The 27,459-nt window shown below is 40.6% G+C and overlaps 1 protein-coding gene and 1 long non-coding RNA gene across 3 annotated transcripts in view; both read right to left on the bottom strand.

Moving 5' to 3' along the window:
* dock10 (dedicator of cytokinesis 10) overlaps window positions 1–5,025 on the bottom strand; it is a 44,485-nt gene extending 39,460 nt beyond the window's left edge. For both annotated transcript variants that reach the window (XM_044202640.1, XM_044202641.1), the window contains exon 1: window positions 4,555–5,025. In XM_044202640.1, the coding sequence (XP_044058575.1) occupies window positions 4,555–4,713 (159 nt within the window). In that variant the 5' untranslated portion in view covers window positions 4,714–5,025. The remainder of the gene's footprint in view (window positions 1–4,554) is intronic.
* An 8,064-nt stretch (window positions 5,026–13,089) lies between these two features.
* Window positions 13,090–26,534, bottom strand: LOC122879023. The gene is made up of 3 exons (XR_006378614.1): window positions 26,157–26,534; window positions 21,486–21,488; window positions 13,090–13,100 (listed from the first exon to the last, which is right to left on the bottom strand). It is a non-coding gene; the product is annotated as an uncharacterized LOC122879023 (long non-coding RNA).
* Between the last annotated feature and the right edge of the window lie 925 nt (window positions 26,535–27,459).

Raw genomic sequence — 27,459 nt, 5'->3', positions numbered from 1 at the left:
AGTCAGACTCTCAGCATCTTATCTTCATCTGTCCAAAGTTATCAATAGCACACCGTCAGCCCACACATGCACACAAACATATGAACTAACACACAAACCATCAATTTCCTGTTCTAACGCTAGCCTGTCCACCACCTCCTCTGATCTGACAGCCTGCAAGACAATGTACACATAAAAAAAATATACAAAATAAACACATACAGATCTCCTGATGTATGTTCCCTTTTAAATAAATGAACATAACACAACATAAATACACAATAACATCTATGTTTGCCTGTACACACACACACACACAGACACTCACTTCCCCAGATTAAACCTCATTGCAGAACAGAGATCTGTACAAGAGGAAACAACTTCAGATGATACAACATACATAAGGCGTCACCATTAGGCTTTCTGGGAGCAATGATGGACTAAATTGACACTTCAAGACATACATATTGTATCACTTACCTCTAGTGGTCAAGACATGCAGATAGTTTTTGTTTTGTTTTTTTAATATATTATATTATTTTATTTTGCAATGAGGTGTCTGAATTTTATGCCTCCACCCCAATGCAATGGAGATGAATGGAATGTGGTGCTCACAGCACTGGGAAATAATAGTTTAAAAAAATCAACACCAACATCTCCTTCTAGAAACAGTGTCCTTGTTTCACTCTGGATAATCTACAGAACACGCTGTCAACAGTTTTCATATAGGGACTATTTCTTTGGTAGAAAGTAGTTCCTATTGAAACTGTTTACAGCAGCATCTGTACAAATGAAACCACAAATGAAATTCAATTAATCTCACTTGTATTGGTGCAGAAGTGGAAATCTCAGGTACATATCTCAAAACCTGAGCAAACAAATCCAGAACTATCTGCATGTCTAGATACCACAAGAGCTAAATGAGAAAAGATGTTTGTTTGTGTTTTTTTGTAATTTGTGTGTACTGAGCCTTTAAAGCATTTGTGATTAATTGGACAAGTAGAATTGTACAATATGTACAAGAATAATGTTTGGCAGAAATTCATTACTAATCTGACACTGCCCATTGCTCTTCACACTCCTCTGTTAAGTGTAATAGTACATGCTATAGTTTGTGGCCCTGCAAGTCTACCAGAACATTTCTAAGTAAAGCATTCATCTTGAATCTACTGTATGTTATCCTAATTTAATAACCATTAATATGTCTTTGATGTTTTGCATCTGAAACAGTGAATCATAATCACGCTCTTAGCACTGCACTCTTTCAAGCCTATTTAATCAGCAGCAATACACAGCAGCTCGACCTCCCTCCTCTTCTTTTACTCTTTCCCTCCCTCCATCCATCCTCTGTTCTGCACCAGCTGCCTCAGCTGGTTCCATCCCTCCAGACCTCCCTCTCATCCCCTCCTATCGCTTCCTCATTTCATCAAACATCCTCAGCAGCATACTCCTTTATTTCTTCTTCCTTTGATTCTCTCTCTGTCTCTTCCCTGCTCCCTTGTTCTCTCCCTATTAAACATCCCTTTTAACATCTCTCCTTCAGTCCCCCGCTCCTCTGTTTTCTCTCTCTCTCGCCATCTTAGCAGGGGTGAGATAGAGTGGGTGTTGATGTTGGTAAACTACAGCTGTGTGGAGGGCACAAAGAGCACTAAACTGGTGGCTCACAGCATGGCTTCCCTCCAGCACAACTGTGAACAAGGGTCTGCGACGGGGGAGGGGGGGACACTGTGAATTAGTCTGAATTAACTAAGTTGGGAAATGACTGAGATAGATATGGAGAGAAATCACAGGGTTCAACTCTTTGCACATTATGCGGACAAGCTGGTCTGTGTCGTTTTCAAGCACAGATTTAAGATCTTATCATCCTGTTAAGGGAAAGATGTAAGTGTGACAAAAGCAGAGAGTAGGGGAGTGTGAAAGAAGTGAAAGAGTGTGAAAGATTGATAGGGAGTACAGAGAGAGAGACAGAAAGGGGGAGAGAGGGGGACAGAGAGAGCTGAGACAGCAGAGAGGAGAAGAAACTAGACAGAAGCCATCTGCTTTACATCATAAAAGCCATACAGGGTCTGGGGAGAGACAGAGTGGGACTAATGAGGATTCATACTTCTAAGAGAAGTCGCTCCTCTGATGAAAACCAGCATTCCCCACTTTTGTAGGGCCAATTTGATGTGTTGAGTTTGTTGTGAAAAGCCAGTGGACCTTTTTTCTAACTTTCTTGCCTTTTTCCAAAACACACACACTACACGTTTTTGTTGTGGCTTTCTACTTAACACGTCTATTTCAGTCTGTCCATTCAGTTGTGCGAAGGTAATTCTGCAGATCATAAGCAGCCCTTGTTCCGCAGTGAATGGACAAATAATTCCCAGAATCACACATCTTGTCAACAACCAATTAACCAACCAACAACATATTATCGAATGCCAATCAAAAGGTCAAAACAAAAGAGGATTGACAATGGCCAAAGACAGAGTGGAGGATTTGCATTCTTTCCCTGACCACAGCATCAGTGACAGGGTGACAGAGGGATAGACAGAGTGTCAAGCTTGGAGGGAGAGATGGAGGGAGGTAAAGGAGGTGTGTTGCAGGTCTGACAGCCATGGGCCAACGACTTATGTAGCATGTGTTAGACCCTTGCTTGTCCTATAGTCTGTAATTTTTCCCCTAACACTCCTTATAGTCTATATCCTTGGACTCTTTAGAGAGTCTAAGGATATAGAGAGGATGTCTTGGTTGCAATAAAGCTGCTTTTGACATTCTCCAAGCCAAATTCCTTATGGAGGTCTTTTTTAACAGTTTTACCTTTTATCCTGACAGTTATGAATAATACACTAGCCAGTGGTACTAATCTCGCTCAGTTTAAAACAGAAGATATTGAACCGCTTTTAAAGAAACTGAAGACAGGTTTCCGAACATTTCTACGGACCAAAGTTGTTGTAGATGATTATGTCATCAGTTTCATGACCACAAATCAACTTTTCAAGAAATCTCCTGACCATAGGAGATGGCACTTTTAAAAGTTGTGAATGACTTAATGCTGGCAGTTTTAGTTCTTTTAGATCACAGCTCTGCATTTGATACTACTGATCAATCAATTAATTGAACATCTTAAACAACGGGTGGAAATCTCACAATCAGTTTGGTTTCATATCTTCAAAAGAAAACTTTAACAAGTTCATCAAAGCTGCATTTAACCTTTGGAGTTCCCAGGGCTCCATACTTGGGCCTTTACAGTTCTCTGTCTGCCTGTTGCCACTTGGTCATATTATTTTGCATTTTTATGCAGATGACACACAGTACTTTTTCACTTGATTCTCCTAATATCCAGCATCCTGACTCCCTACATGAGTTTCTAATGCAACTGTATGTCACAAAACCTTTTAAAACTTAACACTGACAAATTGGCTGGACACCTGTGTCATACCTGTTTAGGGTAGAAAAATATTCCCAACATCATTGCATTTTGAAATAAAGTATTTTAAGCCATTTAAACCTGAAAATGTGTAGAAACCTTGGTATTGTTGTAGCGCTGATGAATCTCCTATGGAAATATCGCATGCTAGATCAGCAAAAGGCAGAATTCGTGCACTAGTTTCTAGTGCAGCCTGGACTGAATATATCAGCACATGCTCTTATACTTACGGTACAAGAATCAGCAGGCAAACATGACTTTGCAGTGTAAACTATCACGACTCTAGTTTGCCACAGAGATCAGAAAAACAGGCACAAGAGACGGGAGGTTTATGGAGAAAAAGAAAGAAAGGAGAAACAGAAGGGGCGACTGTAAAGATCCCACCCTGCCAAAACTCTAAAAGATTTTCCACTGGGCTTACAGAAACCAGGGTCTCTCTGGGAATAAAAAAATCTGGCCAACACTGATGGATACAGATACCAAACAGATGGCTGCACTGCACTGAAAATAAAAGTCAGTAAGGAGAAACACACATGTACTTTTATCTAATTCATTCATCCTTTCATGCATGCATTCATTCATTCACTCAACTCTAAAAACAAACAACTCTCATCAACCATCTTATTCATGATTCTCTTTGCGCAGCTATTTTTATCATCTTCTCTGTGGGCCATATGCAGAGAAAGCAGATTTTTCCCACAGAAACTAGATTCCTCATGTCTGACCCGAAAATCCCCCTCTATTCGCCTCCCTCCATTTCCGTCTTTCTGCATCTCAGCTGTGAAGGGAAACAACCAGGCCCCAATCACTGATCATACATCAACATCAGCAACAGAGACAAAGAAGGAGGCAATAAAAAAGAGTTTGACAAGGAAAGGCAGAGATGTACAGAAATCAAAACAGAATGCCAAAATTAAGAAAATAAAGTTTATACACGTGGTAAAAATTGCTGCTTCAAACTAGCAAAACTGAAAAAAGACTTTTACCTTCTGGCTGAGGACATCTATCTATCCATCATTACAATTTAAAATGCACAAAAATATACATTCATGTACATCCAAATATGATGCCATTGTGCACACAATTACCCTGCCCTCCTCTACCTGCCCACACATGCATTAGGTAGAAAGTTAATGGGGAGTTGGGGGTGCAGTAGTGCTGGTTACCATTACAATGATGGTCAGAGGTGAGGTGGTAGTGGTGTAACCCTCTAAGGTGGGAGTGGCAGCATCCAATGACATCTGGTCCTGTCGTGAACACATGTGACCACAGTCGGCCCCGCCCACTGAGCGTAGGAGCAGGACCACACTGGCCGAACAACCCATAATCCACTGCTGTTGACTCCTAGTCCAGCCTGATCCAGTCCAGCAGTATGGGCTTCACCTGAACTGAGGTTCCTTGTTTATCACAGTCAACCTGAACTCAAATGGCTGCCCCGATGACACAGTCCAGTTCAATCCAGTCCAGTCAGCCCCTGGTCCAGCCAGCGGTGCTGTGCTCTGTTCAAGCCCAGTAGGATAACTGAAACTCCATCCTACTCTACCCTCCCCGGCCTTGCTTCACTTCAACTAGTCCTGCTTTGCAAGCTTTCTGTGTCTTTCCTGCACTGCTCTACTCCAGTCTCCAGCTCCTAATGTTGCTGTTACTGAGCTTACACACTGGCAGTCTTGGCTCTCTCTTGCTCTCTCTTTCCCTCTCTCTCTCTCTCTTACTCTACACACACACACACACACACACACACACACACACACACTGACTGCAGCTGTGTATGGTTCAGCCCAGCCCAGCTCACCCAACAAATCACAGTCTGCAATAGCTGTCAGCTGACCAGAACCAGCTGCTACATGCACGCACACACACACACACACACACACACACACACACACACACACAAACCTACATAATTTTTCTGATTTTTCATTCTGCAGCACTCTCCTTCACCATTTTTTCTCCTAATCACACCAGTCCTTTCAAGTCAGAGTTCTGCTGGCTGTGTTTGTGCATTTGTGGTTTGTGCACTGAAGACAGGACGTAAAGCGCAGACACGCTATCCCACACTCTGATTTGATAAAATAAACTGTTGCTTTTTTAGGGAAAGAGTATAATGAGTATAATAGTTTATGCATATGCATGTGTTTGCTACAGTAAATTCAGCTTAGTGTTCCTGAGTGGAGGTTGGCAGAGTGTGTGTGAGGCTCTAGGGAGAGAGTTGGGGAATGGTGAGAGAGGCTATTGAACGGAAAGTGGATGAAAAGTGGGGAGTGGGCGGCTATAGAAATGAAGTGTGCATGTGGAGTTTTAGGACTGTAGCAATAACGTGAAATTCCCCTGACTTTGGTTCAGCACATAGACAGGCAATAGGACACTGACTGGGCTTTTGGTAAGTTTAAAACAAGTGCTTCAAGTATAAAATTCCATTACATCATTTCTGACGTCCCTGAGTGCCAGCGACAATCACTTTAACCTAACTGTTCTCATGTCACCGTAACATCTGGTCCTGCTTTATTCTTCATGTTCCATTTTCACTGTGTGTGGCTAAAAGGAAAGAAAAAATGTGCATTCTGAGAACAGAATGGTTTTCATATGTTTTGCAGCAATTTGAAATTCTTCTCATTATAAAATTCCCCTTGTTTTTCCTTGCCAGTCATACTTGCCGAACCAAAGGTTGTCCAAAACAGATTTTAGAAAAATATGGACGTAGCACAAGTTATGTCACTCAAAGGTTTCTGGAGGGATGCTTTGAAGACTGGATTTTGGTTTACTGTTCTTTGCCATCTTTGTCAGTCACTGTAGCCAGAAACATTTAATTTGGTTAAAGGGGAGGAGTGAGATGGCACAAAAAACTGAATGTGACAGGCTGAGACATCTGTCAATCAAACACTGCCCAAAGCATACTTCTCTTTAAAGTCTTAATATTTCCTCAATGGAATAATGATTGTCAAAATTCCCACCAAGACACACAGTAGAGGAAGTGAAAATAACTTCAGACACTAACGTAAAATGGAAAATTATTTAATAATGCATTGACTGTGTTAAAAAAGAGAAGTTAGAAGACAGTGAGTTTTTATGGAACCAGCATCCAGATACTGCACATTAATACATGTCTGCACTTGTGTCTTTTTTTAATTGGTGCAATATGACATGACAACAGACATAAACTGTCAAATAAAACCCATGTATCTCCAAAATTGAGAGGATTAAGAAAATTAGACATGAACAGAACAAGTAGACATTAACACAAATAAATTCAAACATGTAAATGCAAATCTCAAATCATCACTAAAAAGAAACAGCTAGTTAGCCAAAAATAGGGTCATCTGAGGGAATATTTCACACATTTGATCTGGATTACATTATAATTTAGCTCTACACATCCCTTGTTTTCAAAGGCTGTCAGTAGATCTGTAATCAAGTGACAAATAATGTATAGGTCTAGACATTTGCACACTCTCGACTTCCTGCAGAGAGTAGGAGGTAACCATGGTGATGTTGTTAGGTCGTGATTAAGGTCATTAGTGTCCATGCCAATGTGACAAAAAATCCCACCCACCACCCACATAAATGCTCATTATTATAATGCTTTACATAGCTAAATATAAACAACACAACACACACAAACACAAAGAAAGACACACATAAGCGTGTGTACATACGGAATAGCTATTCCTCACCCCCACAGTGTACAAATATTAATGTGCCCCACTCAGTAGGAGATGACAGTGCATATGTCCAGTGCAATGCACAAAGTGGAAAGAAAGAGAAACATTATGCAGTATGCCAGGCCTCCACAATGGTCCTGTCATGCTAATATGCCCACACACACATGCCCTGTAGATGCCAGCAAAGTCCCCATGTTATACAGTTAGCTTGGTGTTCGTTCTTGCTCATTCGCCTGCCTTCACACTCAGATTATTTCACCATGCTGGCTGCTGTAAGTAAGATTCCATCAAAATGTTTGTCAAGGTTAAAACTAATCATTGCATGTTTTCCATAGGAGAGGTGCAGTCTGTTCATCATCATGCTAGGATGAGGCCTGATCACACCACATTTATACTGTAAGTCACAGATGATGTTCTGTGCTGTAGCAATCAATAAAATCAGAATTCTTTGCATGTTTCCCATAAGAAAACACTGCAGCCTTAACGCAGAGCCAGCGCTGGGGGTTAATTGAGGGAAAGCTACAATAGCTACAGTCTTCTCTGCATTTTGTTGGAGCCCTTTTTGCAATTGTTTCACTTCCCCTCCTTTTAAAATAAAGAGAGAGAGAGAGAGAGAGAGAGAGAGAGAGAGAGAGAGAGAGAGAGAGAGAGAGATGAATTTAAAGCAAAACACCCGAGGCAACTTTCAGCGAATGAGTTGGTGAGTGCTGAATAAGTGATGAGGACCACGCACTTCCATGGAAGGGAATGAGCAAACCGACACACCCTCTGTGGTTAGAGACACAGATATGGAGATGATAAAGTGTAAGTGTAAAGCAGCTCAGCTCCCAGGACACCTGTCCTTTAGTTAGAGTCGGTTAGGAGAATAAATAAATCACACGCATGAAATGGGAGAACAAAACCCAACAAGCACAGGGTCACATACCCGGACAAAACCACAAACACCCATACTACCATGCACACGATGAAACAGAATAATTATTCTATTTATTCTCAATTCATTATCTATAACTCAAATATCCAATTTCTGAACTCCCTTGGACGCATAATAAATGCAAACCACTATAACAGTATATCTTTGGTAATGCCTTATTTTATGGGTCATTTATTTTCCAAATCATTTCCTAGAAAGCAACTGATATGTAACTGTTATATCCTAGAAGTTCCCTAAAAAGTACAATGTAAAATGGTGCCATTTGTTTGAGGAAATGGAGAAGGTGTTAAATTAGTACACTTGGTAAATACCTGCTATTTTTGACTGTGACTTCAGGAAAAAGAACAAGGAAATAATATAGTAGTTACATAGACAACAGAAGAGCACAGTTGAGTTTTCATGTAGCTGTTAATTTCCAGAGATATTTCTGAGAAAGAACTGTGGCTTTTTTTTATTATTATTATTTTTGGGGGGGGCATTTTTGCCTTTATTTGATAGTGACAGCTGCAAAGATAGACAGGGAAGGCAGGGGAGAGAGAGAGGGGTGACATGCAGCAAAGGGTTGAAATCGAACCCGGCCTGCTGCGGTAAGGACTCACGTGAGCTACCCGGGCACCCCATAATGATAGCTTTTTAACAATTTGAAAAATTTACGAAGAGCTATTTGGTAACATTCATAAATAGGCTATAGATTAATTGATTGAAGTATATTATTGTCCATATTTGTTCAAATGTATGCTTGCCTTTAATTTCCAACCACAAAGGAAGACAGAAGTGGTCAAAGGCGTGTTTCAATCCTTTATTACTTTACATAAAATTAGAAGTACAACAATAAAAAATACTCCCATTTCAAGTTCTAGTCCATGTTTTACTTGACTTAAAGTATCATTGTTTTTATATTCTTTATTATATTATATTTATATTATATTCTTATATTAACATGTGAGCTGCATTTTAATGTTAGCTAGTAGAGATGGAGCTACTTTCTTACTGTTTGTAATTTATAACAATGCAAAATATTTTATAAGCAAATCATTTATTTTGTACGTTAAGTGTTAATGTCAATGCAACTTGAAGAGAGACTTTAAAGTTTTGCATATTCAGCTGACCTGATGAACACCGAACAAAACAAACAATAGGCTGAAAAATATGCCATTATTATTATGGACCCGTAAAATAAAGTGTTAGCATTCAATGTGTGTGTGTGTGTGTGTGTGTGCACCATTGCTATTGTTTGGACCTACAGTGTGCCTGAGTATGTGTCCTCCTTGTGCTTGCCTGTGCTTCCTTGTGTGACCGGAGTTAAGCTGTGTGTAAGTCTGAACCTCTGTAAAGGATGACATCATTGGGGTGTATAGGGCAGTGTGTTGCCATAATTTGCGGAGTTAATGTTTTCCAGCTGCACAGACTCAGTCTCTGTAATCCTTCTGTTCCCAGCAGAACCGTTACTCTGCTGAACAACACTGAAGGTGACAAAGCAGTGGTTATGTACTCTAGATTTGCGGGAGTTTGATGTGTGCGCGTGTGTGCATGCTGCATATGCAGGTAGGTTAACTATTTAGCGAAAGACAAACATAAGCCATTTTACTGACTTCAAATACCTCAGCCAACTAGGCCAAGTAGGAAACCACAGTCCATTAAAACTCCTGCACACTGCCTTGTAAGCAGTTAGCCCTGCTATAGTTAGGTTCCCTGTAGAGCTGGAGGCTGACTCATGGCAGCGGTGTTTGATGTGGTGCAGAGCTCCACTGAGTTTACTTGGGAAAACACTCTCCTGTTCCCATGGTGACCACAACAGGAAGGATGCTGTCACTCAAGGGGTGCTGGGTTCTCAGCAAACAACGGCTTGGCCCCTGGCACTCACAGAGCAACAAGAGGGACACAGGGTCAACCTCATTCTGGCTGCACTAACCCCCTATCCCCACACAGTACGCACACATACAGTGTTTCTCTCTGACTTGCTGCAGAGTTGGAGAAACTTCACTGACTATACTGGGGGAAAAAAGATCCAAAGAACTGAGCAGCTGAAGAAAAATACAGTCAGGAGGACTCTGAAGACTACACACTTTCAGTTAAAGTTAATCTGGGATAATTTTCTTAAGAACTCAACTACAGATAATGTAAGAAATCGTTTTTCATGTTTTGATCTAATTTGTTGGGTCAAATGAACTTCATCAAATCACCAGTATGTTTCTGCAATTGTTGTTCAGAGGATTGATGGTTACAGCAGAGAGTAGCTCGTGCATTGACTATTGTTTCTAACTGTTGCTATTGATGTTAATATTGTCTCAAACTCACTCTGATGTGCTCTTCTCAGTACAACCTCAGCCTGCAGATGCAACACCACAGCACACCGTCTCTCGCACAAACAGGAAGACAGACAAGGTCTAAACTGAGCACGTTTTTTTTTTTTACCTGATGCACTGAGGTACTCTAGAAATCTATTTCTGCATGATTCAAGATAAAATGTCAATCAAAATTGCCTTGCTAAGAATCCATTATAGAAAACATTTCAACAAAAATCCCCTGGTACTGCACCTGTCAGAACTTGTCAGATGTTTTTTGGTAGTTTTCATGGTTTTGATTGCTTCATCATACCGTATTTCATGATGTTGTTTCATGTGGTTGTAGAGTATAAATTTATGGTGTTACCCTGCTGTGCTGCTGCTGTGGCAAAATAGTGCTTGGAACGTGTACTTTTGACTGTCATTTTGAATTCGAAAGAGTTCCACAGAATGTACTTTTTCTGTTCAAGCACAAAACTTTAGTTTGAATTGGAGGGGTTTTCTTCATTCTGACTCATTTTGGTATAGTTTGTTTTTCCTCCAGTTTTTTCTTTCATTTTGTTACTCTGTTACTCTGTTTTTGTCTCTATCTCACACGTTAGATTTTTTTTGTTTCTGCCCCATCTGCCGGTGCCTGCCTGTCATGTGATGCCCAGCTGTCTCGTTATTTGTTGAAGCAACCTAAGGGGAAAATTAGAAGCACTTGGTTTGATGCAACGGATCGCCCTCCTAATGCAAACACGAATATTTTAAGGCAAGAATGCAATATGAATCAAAATCATGATTTGATATGATTAATTGTGCAACCTTAATGTAATCTGATCATGGTGTGAACCTGAAGACACACTGTGTGGAATGTCTGACAGTTTTAGTTGGCTCTGAGTTGAGCTCTTCCCTGGAGGAGGTAACAGGAAGAACAGAGTTCGAAGCCACAGCACACTGCCGATGCCATCTAGTGCTGAGAACTCGACACAGCAGGCTGCGTGGAAGATGAGAGAATGCTTCACTCTGTGCCAGCCTCCACACCTCTGTATAGCAGTTGCTCTCTCCGCCACGTCTTTAATGCATGACCTCCAGGAGGCGCCCTGTGCCAGAGATACTATCTGGTCCTCTGGCAGCTGGTTTGTTTAGAAAAGGAAGCTATTAAAATGTCTTTAACTGAGAACTAAAGTCCCAAGGCAGGAGGGATGTTGGGGGAGGGACCAAGAGAGGGGAGATGAGGTGGAGAATATGGGAGAGGGAAGTTGGTGAGAAGCAACTTCTGGGAAGGGGGCATTGTTAAAAATTTCCATTCATTCTCCTTAGACTCACCTCCCTCTTGAAATTCACCCACACACCCCCAACAACAATCAACCTCATCTTTTCTCCTGTCCATCCATCTTACCTACCCTCCAAAGAACTTTACGGTATTTCTACTTGTTCCAACAATTCAGGGGAGATAAAATAGATAAATACAAAATGCATACACACACACAGCTTGGTTCATGGGAAAAAGATATCTGTGAGGCAGCATATTAGGTCCAATAGAACCTGACAGAGGAGCAGCTTTAATTGGTAAGTAATCAAAAAGAGAGTAATTGGAAGTAGACACAAGGGGGAAAGGTTTTTGATTTTTTAATTTATTGTTTGTTTATTGCATAATTATTGGAATCATATGAAATGTAAGTGGGACACTGCACATGGCAGAGATGGGTTTACATTCAACATCAGGAGATGTTGCTAAGTCACCCAGATCTTGATACATCTTGTCTCACATCTTGTTTCACTTTAATTAGTGGATTAGTAGTCACACTCATTAAATGTATGGCATTTTCTGTGTAAAATAGATCCTTTGCTCTTTTTCCATAAAATTTTATGTTTTATTTTACAAAGTTAGATTCGTTTTTATGATATTGGTGGAGGTGTTCTTTGTTTCAGATGAGGTGACCCACAATCACTATAAATCACTGTGGGAAACAAGCTAGACGGAGGTTGCAAGTGTGTTAATGTTCCCTGATCTACTCTGTGAAACACTCCTTTCACATTGGACTTAATGGTGGTAACAGTAACAACAATAAAACTACTGCTTATACCTGTCTACCTGCCTGTCTCGTTTTAACATTCACTCACTGACTCACGCATTCATAAAAATGCATCATATGAGAAAAATCAGGCCTGTGAGATGTGAAAAGCAGAAGACTAGTATCATTTAGCAGCCACGCAGCAGCAAAAGCAGCAGAAACACACAGCTACTGTACTGTCACAGAGCTGGTGTCTCATTAATTCACTCTCCCACGTGGCATCTCTCCACATCTCCCTGCTGTCCCCCCCCCCCCTCCTGTCCCATATCAGGCCTCAGCAGCCAAGCATAGACGTCTGAGGTCACCAGCTTCTTATGCGCTCTGCAATAAATATTTGCGATAATACCCATCCTTCTGGAAATACATGAGGTAGTAAAGCTTTTTTTTTTTTTTTGGTTTGTGCGGTGACAGGGGTATACTTTAAAATCCGATTCAGTGCTGTTATGTTGTTACTGACGGTCTAAATGAGAAACACAGAAAAAGTTTCAGCTCATACTACAGGGAAGGTTTAAGGTAATAGCAGAAGGCAGAACAAAAGAGCTGTTCCTTTAAACGTGATTTTCCGTCCAAGAGAGAGAACATTAATTAGAAACAGAAAAAGGACCCTCCTTGCTGAGGGAGGTTTTGCCAGTATTAATCTGTTCATCAAAACCTGTAGCAACATAATAAATACCAGTCCAGTATGGTAGTCATGATTACTCTCTCAGCAGTGCCATGTATCCGTTGTTTCTCTGTGATCTTATCTGGGCCATTTACACAGATGTTAGGCTTCTCCTATTTCCTGTCCAGGTAAAAGACTCTCCAACCAATAAGACAGTTCACTGACTCCTTCATGCTGGCAAAGTCAAACTCTGATATACCCCAAACTCTCCTCTACTTCCATTTCACGTCTAAGCATCTGACACTCGGAAACCGTAATTATTCCTTAAGCAATTATCCCTAATGATTTCTGTTTCCTGTAACTCTGTTAGCTTGAAAAATGTGTCCTCACTCTGAACTTGCCATATTCATCCTAAATCAGGCCCAAGCCAATATTTACTTTTATGCAGACATGCCAGAAACACATACCAATGGATACTATGGTTATAAGCTACTATAGTTATGAACAGTCACATCAGCCTCATTTTCAGAGTGAAAAATAAATCATAAGACTTTATGCCAACCCCCAATCTACACCCTCACAGTAAAGAAAAAGCCCACTAGAAGCTTAGTTTGCAATAAATCATTCAGTCATAATGCCTACATATGACACCTACACAAAGCCTACATGTAACCTCTGTGTAACCTCCACACCAGCGCTAACTATCTACTAGACGCCCACTCAGCACAGCTCCCTCTCCCTGAGGTCCCAGCTTAGACTGAGGACGCAGCTGTTCTGAAGACTTTTCCTCATGCACTTTCATATGTATTATCCTCCCTTACCTTTTCCCCTTCCCCCCATCCCTTCCCCAATTTCTCTCCCCTTCTCACTCAAAATCCCTCCTCTGTCTCCCTCTTTTTTTCCTCCTTATTTCTTTTGCAGATCCCCTTTCAGCTCTTTGGCTGACATTTAAGGCACACAGAATTGATGTACGCACACAGAAAGATACAGCGTTAAGACATACGCATACAACGAGCCAGCACAGACCCATAGAAAGGCATTAAATCCAAAACAGAAAAAATAAAACAGAAATCCTACAGACTCCCGCCTTCTGACATCAGCATCCACAAGCATGACAGACGATCATGGATCTGAGTATTATTTCTTCACCTTTATTACCTTCACTCATGCATTTTCGCTCGGGGCTATGTTTCCTGTGGGACGCACGTCAGTGAGACACCTCTTTGTGTCAGTCAGCATGAATAGTAATGAGGGGAACTGGCATCTTCGAGTAAAATCTATCTCCACTTCTGCCACTTCGCAGGAAGAACTGTGTGACCATACACCCTCAACACTCCTAATAACTCAGAAAGAGAAAAGTTAAGATAAAATTATCAGATTGACTTGGATAAAAATAAATGCAACAGTAATTGTTCTTTGGATATGTATTTCCTTTCTCATGTTGACTCATTTCTGTTTGTCCTGTTTAATTACAGTATGACCAGTTTAAAAAGTAGTTTGACATTTTGGGAAACACGCTTATTTACTTTCTTGCAGAGAGTTAGATGAAAAGATCGATACCACTCTCATGTCTGTACACTAAATATGAAATGGTACGGCCCCATAAAACCACACCGTGTCATTTTTAGTGAGCTTTACATGTGCCGGTAGGCAGATTTTGTTACAGAGACAGGCTAGCCATTTCACCCTGTTTCCAGTCTTTATGCTGAGCTAAGCTAACTGGCAGCCGTATATTTAGTGTGGTGTCATGGTATCGACCTTCTCATCTAATTCTCAGCAAGGAAGCAAATTATTTAAATGATTTAATTTCACAAATATTTTCCAAAATGTTGAAAAAAATCCTTTAAAATGTACTATGCTGTTGGCTGATTGGTTGGTTGAATTTCTGGTTAGATGTCACTGGTTTTTGCAGCCACTGTCAGTTTACGCACATTTATTGAAAAGTGCGAACCAAGTAGATTTAGGTCGGTAAATTCAGTTTATTGTCCAGCCGTTAGATATGTAGTGTAAAACAGATCATCTGCCAGAAAGTCACCAGTGAAGAATATATATTGTGATCCAGCATTTCACCAATTGAGGATGTTGATAGCTGCCACATCTTGAAACTAGAGGCTTTTTTCAGCCAGTTATCTTGTGCTATGACCAGTTATGCCAGCTATGTCTAGTTGTGCACTGCTACTCAAGACAACACACTATCTGTAAGTGAAAACTATCTGTTCTATTTCCAACAGGCCTAGGCTCTGCAGACATAATAATGTGTGAGCATGCATGTGTGTACCTTTATCTTTGTGTATATGTGTGGATGGATGTGGGTAACTGGAGTGTGTGCTGGTGGTGATACATTAATAATGGCTGCTTATCTCTGTTTCTGTTTTACTTTGTGACAACAGGGCCAAGAGGACAGACATGGTCAGACGGGATTATTGGTGGGTCAGGCGGGTAGATCTAAGTCAACGGCAGTCAGACAGGCACAAGGGACAAAAAGATTAGAGGATTCGACCATGTAACAAAAACATGGTTCTGTTTTAAGATTTATAGACTTTGAGGACGGCTTGGTACACACATTTTCTGTACATCCTGCAAATGTGTTGCTTAATTAGATCATCCTGTACTCTCTCTGTCCCACCCTGTCCAGCCAGTGTTAATGAGGGAAAGTCCACATCACGTATAACTGCCACACAGTGTGTATGAATCTCTGTGCGTGTGTGTGTGTGTGTGTGTGTGTGTGTGTGTGTGTGTGTGTGTGTGTGTGTGTGTGTGTGTGTGTGGATACAACAGGGCGAGGGCAGCAGGGCATGGGGGTCGGACGGTAATGGCGGTAGCATATTCAGGCCTCCTACTCTGGAATGCAGAGTGAGGGAGAGACACAACACTGCAATTCACTCGCAGAGAGTCACTGAACTATTCTTAGTCCAGTATGTGAAGTGGACCCCCCTCCCATGGGGGGCATGAAAAGAGTCTGGATGGACGAGTGGACATGGTGTCTATTAAGGTACAGGGCAGGATGGCAAGGCTGGAGGCTGGAGAGCTTTAGAGAAAGAGAGAGAGGATAAAAGTTAAGCTCCAGTGAGGCAAAGCCCGGTCAGCTAAGTCTGAATGGAGCAGTTCACTGGCTGTGAAGCCTCTCCAAAGAGCCTATTGTAAACGTACACTGGCACAATGCATGGAGCCCCGGGGACCTCTCTCTCCCTCTCTCTCTCCTCCTCTCATGTGACCTCTCACAAACACTGACATACAGACAGACACATACTTTCTCTCTATCCAGTTTTCCTACCTAGACTAAACAGACTTTTTGTCTTCTAATACAATTCAACAACTGGCAGTCTGACACTACAAGGTTACATGTTTTGCAGGGGGGGGGGATTAATTTCCTGTGCTCACACCCAGCACACACACTACTGAGATCACTGTGCAGCATCACACAGAGTTCAAACAGTGGGGGAATTCAGCAGGAGACAGTGTCACTAGTGACAGCGACAGGCTCAGATTTTTTTTCTGAATTCTCTTTTCTTTGCTTTTATTTCTCTGTCCTTTCTGAATGACTCATTGAGAAGATGGGGACAGACACACACCAAGACCTGGCAGTGCACGGTCCTACTGTTATCGGGCAAACATGGCTGAGTCGTTTGCAGCTCAGTCATAACAAATGTCAAAAAGTGATTCATCTCCTCTAATCCCTTGCTCTATTCTCCTGTCTGCATGTATATACACCCACCGGAGACACTAGAAGCATTCACTCAAAATAACAAGGAGTGAGAACTAAAGAGCCGGGTGAATGTAATCCGAGAAAGAGATTAGATCCGAGAAAGAGATAGATTTTGAGAAAGAATGAGGGAATAGAAAGGAAGTGTAGGCAATTGAGATGGAAGAGGCAAAGCGAGAAAAAAGGCAGAGAGGGAGCAGAGCGAGGGAGAAGGTAAGAAGTGAGAATATAAGAGGGAGAGGTAAGCAGACGCAAAGTGGAGGGAGGAATAGAGGGGAAGACCGGGTGAGGGGAGGTGTGATATGAACACACATTTAGGTTGCACTGCATGATGAAGGCGCCATAAAGAACTGCACTGCATGGCTTCTCAGAAAAGCCACATGCTGAGTGGTTCAGAAACACAAAATGCATGGTGTGTGAGAGAGAGAGAGAGAGAGAGAGAGAGAGAGAGCGAGAGAGCCAGCATGACATCCTGTCCCACAGTGTCAGGGCATGCACAAACACAATGTAGGAGGTGACACTTTCACAGACTGGTTTGACACATGTAGAGTTTAAGATACAGAATGACATAACACGCAAACTGAGATGTGCCTCTCTGATGGTGTGTGACTCATCACATTGGATACAATAGGTCAGGAAACAGTGGACCCAAGAGGTGACACTGATGCAAAATAAATTATATACAAATTTAATGTCTGACTGTGCACCACTCCAACAGCAGTGTTATTACTTCAGTATTTTGCGTTTTATGGTGTGGATCTGCTGAGCATGACCAATGTCATATAGTGCCATATATCAGTGCTAATTTAGCTACAGTATAAGAAATTATTTAGCAGAGGGGCTCATCCACCCGGAACATAATGCATTTTGTTTTGTGATCAATTTCTCTAGTAAATAATGGCCTAACCTCATTAGCCACACTCGTGAAAAAAAGAATATAGCATTTGTTGTGTGAAATAGCATCTCTGCTCTTTTTACCTTAAATTTTATGTTCTGTGACATTAGCGGAGGTGGTCTTTATTCTATAAACTCTGATAATCATTCTGTAAAGTGCTACTTTAATAGTTCCAATGTGATGTTAAAGGCCAAAAGCTCCTTTCTTGATTGTACTTGCTGGAAGAGTGTCTTTTCTTTCACAGTCATATTTATATGGTTATACAATACGACAGTGGTATGATTTCCAAAACCCCAACTTATGTAAGAGAATAACTATATTGGCAGGCAAGGAAATGTTGCCTCTGTTGATTTGTGAAGCAGCTTTGTATCCGACTCTATGGAAATAAAGACAACAGCATTTGTATTTTCTGCCCTGGAGTTGAGAAACCAAATTTATTCAAGAAGTGGAACACTTTCATGAATGTCCACAGGGATATAAAAAGCTGCTAGCGCGCAAACTTGTCAATATAACACAAATATACCCACAATTGCATGTAAACTCAAACATGAGCCTGCTAATGCTAATGAGACACCCTGATATGTGCAAATACCATACATAAAAACGTGCACATAGCAATACAATTGGACAATACCCTGCTAAACGTATGATTACACACACAAACTCATACACAAACACAAACAGCATTTATAAGACGAGTTAACTGCAGTAGAGCCTCAGTGTGAACTCCTCTGGGAGGTGAGACAGATCTACTGAATCTCTCTCTTCCTCTTCTCACCCTTCCTCCCTAATTTTCTTCTTGGTTTTCCCCTCTTTATGGTCTAGCTCTCTAAAATGATAAGACTGGTGATGTCTGACCCAATTATAAGCTTGATTCTGGCTCCAGTTCCACTCCAGTCCCTGTTCTACCTTGCCCTGTCCAGACGTAATAAGAGGCATGTGACAGAAATGTCAGGATCAGTGCAGATCTCCTTCAACAACTACAGCCAGTCTACTGTTCAGACTCGTCATGAAAGCAATAAACTCACAAGCGAGAAGGAAGATAGATAAATAAAAAATAAAAAAACACGAGAGGTGGTAAAAGATGAAGTGGGTGTTCAAAAAGCTGTTGAAGGAGGTGGGTTACAGATACAATTAAAAGAATAAGTCTGATATAAGCAGCTACACAAACCAGCTAAATTAATTTATGAAATACTTGGGAGTGTGGGAACAGAAGAGCGATAGATGAGATCAAATAAGATATACTGGAAGGGAAAAAGTAGAGATATGAGAGGAGTGATTGGAGTGCTTCCTGTTAGAATTCCATCCTAATTGACCTTTCTCTGTTGCTGTGGTAACAGAGGCATGGCTATGAGCGAGTAGGCTAATTACTGGTAATTTAACCGGTTTCCCTCCTCTGGGACAGTTGATTTTCAGCATTATAAGTTTGACTAACTCGCATGAGTCAGACATATTAGTTGCTGTTGCATGCTGCCAGCAACTGATTAACATGACATTGACAACTCTCTTCTTGAAACAGAGCAGAGCACTGTGGTCAAATCAAGATAAAACCATGCTGACACAGATCTAAATGCAGTTACAAACCCAGATGCATGCTACAATATCTTTACGCAGCCGACATGGTTGGTTTCAAAGAACAACCACAAGTACCACACAGGCACACACATGTACAGACAGACATACTAGGCTACTATGCATGTATGCTGGACAAATAGGCAGGTCAGCAGTCATGCACAATGCATCCCGGGCAGTTGACATGATGTGTCATGAGGAGAGAGCAGAGTCAGACAGACAGCATGTCCCCCAACGACCAAACACACCCGCAACACATCACTGGGGCACGCAAGGTAGACGTGCGCTCACCAACAAATGACTGCTCCACGCTGTCTGACACACATTTTAGCTCCAGACAGACAGACCTGCCCAGTAGTGGTATTTTACTAGAACAGCAGACACACATTCACATACAGAACATGACTAATGTAAGCCCAGAAGACAGAGAAATGAAGGCAAACGTACATACAGATTAACAGAAAGCAGAGAAAATGACACTAATCTAATGAGACAAGACAAAAACAGAGAGAGGAGAGGAGGAATGAGAGGAAAGGAGATCTGAAATATCCCATCTTCCTTTCTTCCACAAAGTGAGATGAGTTAGGTAACAAATAAAAAAATAAAACAGACAAGCTAAAGGGAGGTCAATGAAATATAAACACCTTTTTCAATATTTGAGAACACCGAGTGCAAGCTTTGGGTCATATATAAAAAGTGGACAAATACAGGAAGGAAAAGCACTTGAACTTCAACCAAAGTGTGATCTTCTTTCTATATGTTGCAATGTGTGTGTGTTCACGTTTTAATGTTAAGGCCAAAGAACACATACTGCTCTCTGGCAATTAGTTTAGGAGAGCAGGAGCATGCACATGAGCAGGGAGGTGAACCACATTGGTAAAGGACCTCTATACCAAAGCGTTTGTGCATGTTTAAGCTCATTAACTATATGTCACATATATTTTACATTACTGTCAGCCAGTTTCAATAGCACTACATGCGTTTTTAGAGTGATTTCATACCTTCCGGTTCCAGGGACCTTGCTGACAGAATGATTTAGCTATCTAACTAACAGAATGATCTAAAAAGATGACAATAAAAATGTAACTTAATTTCTCTTGTCTTTGGTGTGGAGGAGTAAGAAAATACTTAAGAACCTCTATGGTCTCCGTTACATGTTTTCTGGGGCCTTCAAGGCAGCCATTGGTGCCAATATGGTGCTGAAATAATTATCTGAGTGATCATTTAGTTGATCAACGGACGATTAACCAACAATATTTTGATAATTTATTCATTGTCTAAAGTAATTTATCAAGCAAAAGTAACAGATTTACTAATTCCAATGTCTCAAATGTGAGGATTTGCATTATTGTAAAATTATATTTCATATTGTTGTGAATTTAATATTTTGGGGGTTTGGACTGGTCAGACAAAACAAGGAATTTGAAGATGTTAACTTGAGCACTGGGAAATTGTGATCAGCATTTTCTGATATTTGCAGACTTGACAGTAATCAATACATGTGGAGTTTATTAATCAATTATTTGACAAAATAATCAACCAACGAATAATCGATAATGAAAATAATTGTTGGTTGCAGCCATAGCCAGTATGATATGAAAACCAACTGCAGAGACTTGATACTTGCTGGAAATAGCCAATGGCAGTAAACAGTCCGCTTTATTCATGGTTTGTTTTTGGGAAATGGTCAGCAGCAGCAATGTAAAAAATAATACAGTGATTTGTAGTTAATAAGACAAATCAGGAAAAAACACTGGTATAATGACTAATAAACACTAGATCCCTTGACATTATAGGATTACAGGGCCATCTCTATTTTGTTACTGGTTTGTAACAAAATGGAAAATTCTCAGTAAATGCCTGGAGACTGAGGTTGGGCACCAAAAATAGTCAATATGTGATCAGGCATGAAGCTAGTACCATAAGGGCACCGAGGTTACCAAGCGCAAAGAGTGGCATTATCTGTTGCCAAAGGAAAGACAGGACCACGGTGATATAACACCAAACATTAGGAAACCATGTGGACAACACACGACCGTGCATATGGCCTTAAGCAACGAGTGCTGGTGACTGCATACAAGCATCCCTGTGCTACTGGGCAAATAAACTCTGAGCTACGGTGGGAGACCAGGGTGGGCATGTTGGCCCCAATCTCTGGCTGTGTGGTTAGTGTGGCTGGCATCCATCCTCCAGGCATGGTATGACATGTGGTTGATCCCAGCAGGCAGCCAGAGTCACAACAAGAATGGCACTTGTGTCTACACGGCTAAGCTGCTCACTTTTGCTGAGAGTCATAATAAACACACTCACACTGGTATCAATAATCAGGAGTAATTGTGTTGTTAATATGATTTAAATACTGCACTTCAGGCATGTTTGATACAAAACCTGCTTCATTACCTTACATGTTTAACATATCTTGCATATGGCAATCTATTTTTATATCTAATTTCATTGTTATTTGGTGTACAGCAGCTCAGAGCCAGACAGAGGCCAGAAAAGATGTAATGGAAAAGATCCCATGGTCACTGAAGCAACAAACTGTACTGTACCAAAACTCAACCACCATTACATCCTTCCTTCTTGTATCTATCTACCCTTCCACGGTCCCTGCATATTTGAGGATGGGTGGGCTGACCACTACGAGAAACAGTGAAGTAGTCAGACAGCAGTGATTTCTTTCACAGAGCAGTTCATCAGAGGAAAATGCAGCATGCACCAGGGGGATTTACCAGGTATCATGTATGCTATACACTCACAAATACACACACACATTCACACACGCTTCAGAAACTGATCTAACCTGACTGGGGACCCATGCAGAGTAGTGGGGCAGTAAGAAACACAGAGGGAAACAGTGTCAGCAGCAACTCAAATATAGAAGAATCAGTAAAGGCATGGAGAGATGGGGAGTAAAGTCAGGGGAGGGGGGTGACGTTGGCTGCAATGAAGAGGGAGAGGGGGTCAGTGAGAGAAAGAAAGAGGCTCACGCTTCATTGAATGTTATGCTATAGGGCCTGATTCTGCTGACCTGGTTTCTTTCACCAACAAAGGCCATGTATTAACACGCTCGCAAAAACGTCCACACACGCGCGAGCACAACGCCTATGGACATTTACACACCCACTTAACCTAAGCCTGCGCACACAAGCGTTATACCTACACATTTACACAGATGCTTACTCTTCTATCCAGCTTCCCCTCTCTCTTTCTCCTTTCTGCATCCTATATTTGTACCGTGAATGACCTAGACACACACACATTCATTTAAAAAAATGTTGCAGTGTTTATATAGTTTTCACTTATTTGTATTTTTTAACTGCAAGTCTACAATTTTTATTATTATTATTATTATTATTATTATTATCTTATCTTACTTAGGCCTATCTATATATATTTTAATAGCACATTTCTTCTGTTTATGTAAATGATGTATATGTTTTTATTTCACACTTGCTTTGGCAGTGTTAATGTCTGTTTCCCATGCCAATAAAGCCCCATTGAATTGAATTGAATTGAAGTGATTATTTATGACTTTTCTCATTTTTAGAGCCATAACTTTTTTTAAGCTATAGGAAAGAATTGAGACTAACCAGTCAGTCTCTTGCACTGGAGGGTGACAAAGACAAAAAAAGCAAGCGTCTTTGCACATACTGATGTAGATCAAAGTATCAGTCATATTTTCTCTTTTAGTTCTCACTGCTACAAAAAAAACTTCACACTTTTTTAGGAAATGTTTAGGTGTTCTGGTAAATTCTGCATAGTGGGCATTATGACAATATATACATGAGACGATATAAACATGTCAGCCATCTTAGGATTTGCCTTATCGTTTACACTGTGATATTTATACCTTTTATACCTCAGGGTGCATTAGGCTATTGTGGGCAATGTTGCAAATCAATTAGCAGGATTGTTTTTTGCACCATTGTGATAAAGTACCTTGACTTACTACTTACCTTAAAGGTATTTAATTCACTGGATTAGCCAAAACAGAAATGCCTGTCTGGTTATTTTATCCACCAACAATTTCTCAACTGATTATCCAGAAAATGTATCGCATCACAATATATATCTATATTCAGTTGTAGAAAAAGTACTCACTGCTTTTACTAAAGTAATATTAACAATACCACAGTGTAAAACTATCCTGTTACAAGTAAACTTCCTGCATTCAAAATGTTAAGTAAAAGTACAAAAGTATTAGCATCAAAATGTACTTAAAGTACCAAAAGTAAAAGTACTTACTATGCAGAATGGCCCATTTCAGAATAATGTATATTATATTATTGGATTATAAATAATAATGCATTATGTGTACATCACTTTAATGATGCAGCTGATAAAGGTGGGGCCGATTTCAACTACTTTATACTGCTGGGTATCTTACAGTAATCTGTAATAATACATCATTTATATGTTGATTATATTTTGTATTAATAATATGAATCTGCAAAGTAACTAAAGTAATCAAATCAGTGTAGTGGAGTAAAAAAAGTACAATATTTCCTCAGAATTGTAGTGAAGTAGAACTATAAAGTAGCATAAAATGGAAATACTCAAGTAAAGCACAAGTACCTCAAAATTGTACTTAAGTAGAGTACTTGAGTAAATGTACTTAGTTATATTCCACCACTGTCTATATTGTGATATAAATGTATATAATAACAATAATTTTAAATTTTATTTATATAGCACATTTCATACAAAACATGCAGCTCAAAGTGCTTTACATTTAAAAAGGAATAAAAACAGGAAACACAAATTAAATTGAAAAGAAAGCAGGTAAAGATAAGTTGCTTAGCGCTGCAGAGAAAGCAAGCCACTATATATACTGGGGTAGAAGGTTTTATCCATATTGTCCACCCCTCGTTCAGCATGTATTTAATCCAACAAACATTTCATATTCTTGATTAAATTCTAAACATACTGAGCCAAGAGGATTAATGATCAGAAGTTATTAAAGCAAAACCCTTGAGCACTTGTGCAACAGAACTGGTATCTGTAGCAATAAATATGGAATATCAGGCTTTGTTTTTGTAAAAAAAATATTCCTTTTGGTAGGCTTTCTCTGATGCATACACAACTCAACCCAACATCCACATGTCCCACATCTAAATAGACCTTTTTCAAAGCAACCATTTTGACTTGTAATAGCAGGAAAAGCACAGGCGTTACTAATCACATGCACAAAACCAGGACTCTGAAACTGAAGCAGGTACAAGAAATTCAGCCATCATTAATTTGATCATTTATCCCTGTGCTTTTCGTACTGTAACATATCAAAATGTCTTCCGTGAAATAGGACTATACAGCTAGTGTGTGCCCAATTACATGTGGACTGTTTGGCAGTAACACCACTGTTCACCACAAATGAATGGGGGCTCTGATGAAGAATACAAACAAGTTGACAGACTCTAATTAATTAATGTCTTAATTAGCATAACTATTTATGTTTAATAGTGTAAAACATGGTAATAATGGCACATCAAGCAAGTCAAGGGCCTCTTGTTTCAGGCTGAAATACATGTTCTCACTCTGACTATCGCTCTCCATCTATCTTATTGTAGCTGTATCTCTCACTTCCTTTTGTTTAACTAGTCAACCCACAGACTCAATGTGTGATTTCAGCTGCAGAGTTTTCAGGTAAGGCAGTGAAGCTCTGTGCGTTGTTACGGCAGTGCAACACGTGTATCAGTGTCCTAAATGATACCAACACAAGGCGAACCACCAGTCAATTTCTACATCCAAGAAGGGAATCAATAAACACTATTCTGTTGTACTCCATTTGGGGACATGACAAATGCATACTGTCATTACACATTTACTCTTAAGGCTCATGCTAGTCTATTGTATTATGTTCTATTCAGCTGACCCAGTCTCAGTGGTAATATCTGGTTGCTCACAGAAAATTTTCCAGTAAGAAATACACTGAAAAATCTTCATTCATTTTGAGTCTATTTAATTCTTTACAATTGTAATCCTGTCTTCTGCCATGCACCCCATTTGAAAAATAATAATAAGTAATATTAGATTTTCTCTCTTTATTCCAATCAATTCTCACTACGCTCTGTTCTGCTGTGTGTCCCACTGACACACTAACACCAGAGTGAAGAGGATGTAGAGTAGCAGCAGAGAGACTGGAGTGGAGTGACCTTTCTCTATGTTAATCTCTACAGGATGGACACACATAGGCCACACACACAGACACGCAAAACCTACGGTAGGTAAAGGATTTGTCCTATGCCAGATGAATCAAAAGGACATCATCAAAATACAAATTATTATCCTCGCGTGTGTTTGTGGCTGTTTTTTCCTGGATTACCCCTCCTCCCACTATCTTATATGTCAATCACAGCCTCTCATTATAAAGCGTGACACACCCACTGGAGCATACATTTCAGAAAATTCACGATATCAAAATAGCCTGATAATAGAATTAGTCGTACATCAAGCCTAGTGGTCGAATTACTCTCCCTCTCTGTTCCTCCCTCCATCTTTCCTGCTGTCTCTGTGCATCGCTGGGCAGATGTAAACCGCTGCCTGTGTCATGCCGCATCACTATCCTACTACCAAGCCGCTATTTACTGCATTTCATTCACTTCAGCTGGCCACACTGAAATAAACTCCAACCCACAGGGGAATATGATAGGCTCTACGAGTGTATAGCCACATTACCAGCCAATAAGCGGGTTCTTTTCAATAGTGGAAAGAAATGTGGCGATTCCTGCACCTACTGAGCATTATCCATTTAAAACGTATTGAATTGTTCCCCCCTGCAGGATCAATAGACAGAGGCTGAGCAGCGCTGCTGCACTGTGCTCATCCACTGCAAAGAAAGATGCAACATGAATGCCAATGTCAGGTCTGCTATAGCTACGGTGCAGTGGTGCGGTGTGTCTGTTAGAGGATGGTACAGATGATACCAAATCTAATTCACTTCCAGATGTAAAGGTTTGGGGGCTTTCAAAGCTCAGAGCAGTAAAAGCTTCGGGCCCACAGGTGGTGATGCGTTTTTCACTACCACCATGTTTTTACAATTCATACGGGTCTACTCACCGTCACTGCGGAGTGTCTGACTGCGTTGCACGCCGTCTGCCGTATCTCCGCCGCGCTCCCCGGTTTCAGTAGGTTCTTGGTGAATCTCCGGGTCGATTCGGCTGCCATCTCCTCATCTGAGCGGTCACCGAGCACAGTTCAACCTGGTAATATCTGCTGCAGTCAGACCTGGCCCTCGCTCCTAACATGAGCCGACCGAGCTGTGTTTACACACACACATACGCACACACGCTTCACACACTCACCGTCAGTCCACACACGCAGAGCGCGGAGCGCAGCAGAGGATGCCTGTCCGCTGAAATTAATGTCAAACTAGACTGAATCAAAAACAGCACTTCCGGTTATGACTTTCGCATTAAAACACCTTTGGCGAAGCCGAGCGAAATGGATCCTTGAATACGAGTTGTGTGTTTATTTTTTAAGTCTAAAAGCATCAATTGCAGTGTAGTTCTTGTGTATCTTTGGTAAACTTGACATGTGACAAGATGCAGATCATTTTCACAGTGATGCGCTGAATTTTATTTTCCATTAAGCTTAATTAACATATGTTTGTAGTTATTTTTCTAAATATAGCCTGTTAACCCAAATGTATCTGCAGCCTTTGGATTCATTCACCATTCAATAGTAGCCTAACATTGATTTGATCAGGGCGTTTGAGGCTATACTGTATACATCATGCATCTCAAGGGGAGCTCTGAAATGTCAACTATTCATCAGCAGTCCAGTCACGACCAAGGAAAGAAGGAGCAGCATTTACAGTGGAGGTTAGAAGATGTGGAAAACACACGGGCCAACAGCGACACATGGCGTTAGGAAATGGTTAAGAAATTTTGAAATAGGCATGCAATTGACATGCTAGTTATTAAATTGATGCTGCTCCATAGATGCTGCTTTACAGTTGCTTATTTTGGTCTTTCACTGCGAGGAACTCAGGAGGATTAATAATCAAATTACCTTCCTAGAAACCTGGCTTAACATACACTATTTATCCCCAGTCAGGCAGCCTTTTTTAAATACAGTAGTGCTATACCTCCCTCTGGTGTGCATAAGCAGCTCTACAGTAGATGGTGGGAAGTCTGAGGTAGTATTGAACTTAAAGGGTCAGTTCGCCCAAATCACACAAAAAAATAAAAATTCCCACCCAGTGGTATTAACGAAGATAGTTTTGGTTTTATTTGCAGGAGTATTTGAGATATCCGTTGCAGAGATATGCAATATAATGGAGAGCAATAGGAGTTTGTGGTGCCCACTGCTTTAAAATAACAATTAAAAATAAAATGAGGAAAAAAATAAGCAGCACCAT

Source organism: Siniperca chuatsi, linkage group LG7, assembly GCF_020085105.1.
Source record: "Siniperca chuatsi isolate FFG_IHB_CAS linkage group LG7, ASM2008510v1, whole genome shotgun sequence".
Taxonomy (NCBI): Eukaryota; Metazoa; Chordata; class Actinopteri; order Centrarchiformes; family Sinipercidae; genus Siniperca; species Siniperca chuatsi.
This window is presented reverse-complemented; position numbering and strand designations above follow the sequence as displayed.